Raw genomic sequence first — 3,934 nt, 5'->3', positions numbered from 1 at the left:
TAGTGAAAGAGGGGAGAGGGAAAAAAAGAAAGCGGAGGAAAGTAGAGCAAAGACAAAAAGAAAAGAAAACGAAGGAGAAAAAGAAAAAGAAAAAGAAAAAGAAAAGAAGAAGAAGAAGAGGAGGAGGAGGAGGAAGAGGAGGAAGAAGAGGAGGAGGAGCAGAAGTAGGAGGAGCAGAAGGAGGAGGATCAGAAGGAGGAGGATCAGAAGGAGGAGGAGGAGGAGGAGGAGGAGGAGGAGGAGGAGGAGGAGGAGGAGGAGGAGGAGAGGAGGAAGAGAAGGAGGAGGAGGAGGAGGAGGAGGAGAGTACTGTAATTATACACTATTTTCCAATTCCCAGAACATGTTGTCTTTGAATTCTCATTCCCTTCGTTATTGCACCGTATATATGCAAATTTACAGTTTCTTAATTACGTTCTACTGAGAATAAAAGTCGCGGTTTGATTCACTTTGAAAGCGCAGAACTTATTAACTTTATCAATCTTTTTCTTTCTTTTTTGCATTTTGATTATTATTTTCGAATGCTTTATGATATTTTCGAGGTTTTGACATAAAGTATATGCGTATATATTGCAGCGTGATAGCGGTTATAAACAAGCTTTTGGGTATAAATGTTCGCGAGCTGAAAATGTTAGCAGAAAAGTGCTATTTTTTTCATTATTTTCTGCTCGTGCCAAAGGAAGAAAGAGATTCAGAATGAATGAAAAATGAAATGCATGAAAAGAGAGAGAGAGAGAGAGAGAGAGAGAGAGAGAGAGAGAGAGAGAGAGAGAGAGAGAGAGAGAGATGGGGAAAGAAGGAAAACCCGAAAAATCTAACAGTTTCGCGGTCGGCCACACGCCATACAAACACCCTCCCTCACCCGCTAGCTCAGTGAGTGACGCGTCCGGCCACAAGGGAAGTTAATCATGGCTTCTCTCTTTCGTGGCGACAGCTCGGACCTCAACTGACCTTAAGGGGTGAGTTTATTCCTCCTAAGGAGCTGGCTTTTTTGGGGAAAAAACAATCGTTTCTGCTGTTTTGTTTTTCGATTTCGTTTAGGGATTTTTTTCTCGGTAGTTTTGATTAGTTTAGCTACATCGCCACCTAGTTGTGAGAATGAGATAATTACCAGTCGTTGCCTTTCTATTTAAAGTCGACCATCGTTATTTATTCCGCAGCATCCACTAACATCCCCCTTTTCTCTCCCCCCTTTGCAGATTCCGTGAACCTCTTCAACAACAGACAGCCGCCCAAGAAGAAGCGGAAGAGCCGCACGGCGTTCACCAACCACCAGATCTTCGAGCTGGAGAAGCGCTTCCTGTACCAGAAGTACCTCTCGCCCGCCGACAGGGACGAGCTGGCGCAGAGCCTCGGACTCAGCAACGCGCAGGTAAGGACGCTGTGGTTACTGCTTTGGTGTTTTTTTTTTGTTCGTGTTGTTTTATTGTGTTTCTTTTCTTCTTTGATTTTCCTGATTTGGTGTCGCAAGAACGTCATGCCGTTCATGAATTACAATCGTCTCCATCTCGCCATTGCGAAATCAGTAATAATAACCATCCCAATAACAAGCAATGATAATGATACATCCACATCTCCTCATAAGCTCCCGGCCTCACACAAACCCTCCCTTTGGCTCCCCGCAGGTGATCACGTGGTTCCAGAACCGGCGCGCCAAGCTCAAGCGGGACATGGAGGAGCTCAAGCGCGACGTCGAGTGCACCAAAGTCATCTCCTCCAACAAGACCCTGCTGGAGGCCTCCGTGAACGTCGCGGCGCTCCTGAAGGTCAAGGAATTCCCGAGGATACCAATCACCTCTTTGCCGCACTAACGGGGGGCAAAGGAAGGTTGGGTCACGGTGGATGGCCTTTTTATTTAAGGTCATGGGGTGCAGGTGTCGGCGAAGGAGAGAGGACAACTCGCTCTATATATCGCCGCGTGTGAGATTGTGTGCGTACGTGTGTTTGTCGTATTCGGTTCGTGTATACATCTGTGTATGTATACTTGTGTGCGTGCGTGTGTGCGAGGATATATGCGTCTCAGTGTTTACCAAGAAACCTCCCAGTCGTGCGAATCCAGTCGGATGCGTTGAGAAGAGTTAATATAATTTTCATCACCGTCTGTCATTGAAGAAAGAAGTCATTCTTATGCCACGAAGCCCGTCGTGTTGTTTGCTCTGATGACGTCACGACATGCGTCACCGAACAGCTGTTGTCACCGCCTCTGCCTCCGCCTCCTTGAATTTCAATCCAAGAACAAAGCAAAAACACGAAGTGCAAATGGAGTCCACGTCGCAACGAACAGCTGCTTCGAGACAGACGGACAGAGCGGAGGAAAAAGGAAAAATAACATGACAACGATGGCGCTCATGCCGTGCCACCCTCGAGGCAGCGGCGTCGCCATCTCCGGCAGACAAACGTGTTGGCTACGTGTTGGAAAATGGCGTCATCATCTCCATTTTAGATACAGTAATCATCGTCTAAGTCATCGTCATCTATTATTTTCGCTTGCATTTTCATCGGGCTGAAGAGGACAAAAGGAAGAATTAGACAACGACGAAATTATGATAAATTTGGAATTGCGAATGATGTTGCATGTTGTGATGTTAAAGGAATTTTTTTCGTGATTCTAATCTAATATTACACTTTGTAATATTGCTAAATGTCTTCCAACGCTATATATATATATATATATATATATATATATATATATATATATATATATATATATATATATATATGTATATATGAACATATAAATAAATATATATATATATATATATATATATATATATATATATATATATATATATATTATATATATATATATATTAATGTATATATATATACATATATACATATACATATATATATATATATATATATATATATATATATATATATATATATACTCACATATATACATGTATCTAGCGTTTTATGGGAAAAAAAGCAAACTGTACTTCAAACTTTTGGAAGAAAAAGTATTGATATTTACATTTTGTCGACATACCTGTGTGTAAGCGACCAAAAATCACCCCCCAAAAAATCACATCTTTCTGTGTTCTTCGGCTACTCAATTAAGGTTCACAAATCATAAAGTTGTTCATGTGTTCATATCTGTATGTGCGTTCATCCTTCCTTGTAAATATGAACTTTAGATTTACTGACATCCGGTGTTGATATATGTGGAGTAACGTCATCTTAGCTTTATATAACTGTGTAAAAAGGTATACTTACCATAGTGTTCATCATATTAACGATGGAGTAGATGAAAAAGAAAGGAAAATACGGGAGGTATTTAATTACGAGGAACATTTCCCAGTTAACTGTATATGAAGGATTCGGAACTGCTTCATTGTAAACCCATCTGTTGTCTCTGTGAGGCAGAATCACAAAGGGCTCAAACTTGTGAATCTTTTCGGATCGTTCCGAACTGCAAACGGAACACATTGATTCGTTTTTGTTCGGTGAGGCTTTCCCCGAGGCAGACCAATCATGTGCACCAATCAGAAACCAGCTTTTAAAAAATCGAGTTTTAATTGGTTATTTTACTTTAAAAAGCGATTTTTTTAATTCGTTTAAACTCCCTTAGCATTAGCCAGTCAGAACAAGACTTTCGGAAAAATCATAGCTTTCTGATTGGTTACTTTTCAAAACAAGAAACTCTCATTTACCCGCCAGCCAATCAGAATTCACCAAAATCCCTATCGAACACGCCATTGGTCGCCGCACTCACGCAAGACCGAATCATTCACTCCATGAATATTTATATACATATCTGCATCCACTTTGATCCGAAAGATTCACGGATATGTGCCATGGTCAACGTTTTATTAAATATTTCTCAATTTGCATGACCAATCCCTCATGCTTGGATCTCAGACATTTTTCTCAAAGTGTTTTCAATGTGGGCTTTAATGTACAAATTGTATAGGTGTTTTTATAGCACGGA

The 3,934-nt window shown here is 40.9% G+C and overlaps 1 protein-coding gene across 1 annotated transcript in view; it reads left to right on the top strand.

The window, feature by feature from the left end:
* LOC119579569 (transcription factor LBX1-like) overlaps positions 1–2,650 on the top strand; it is a 17,110-nt gene extending 14,460 nt beyond the window's left edge. Inside the window, 2 exon segments of the mRNA XM_037927487.1 lie at positions 1,200–1,372; positions 1,626–2,650. Of these exon segments, the coding sequence (XP_037783415.1) occupies positions 1,200–1,372; positions 1,626–1,811 (359 nt within the window). The 3' untranslated portion in view covers positions 1,812–2,650.
* The last annotated feature ends 1,284 nt before the right edge of the window (positions 2,651–3,934 follow it).

This window comes from Penaeus monodon, chromosome 12 (genome assembly GCF_015228065.2).
Source record: "Penaeus monodon isolate SGIC_2016 chromosome 12, NSTDA_Pmon_1, whole genome shotgun sequence".
Taxonomy (NCBI): domain Eukaryota; kingdom Metazoa; phylum Arthropoda; class Malacostraca; order Decapoda; family Penaeidae; genus Penaeus; species Penaeus monodon.
Note: the sequence above shows the minus strand (reverse complement) of the source record. Positions and strands in the feature narration are given on the sequence as shown.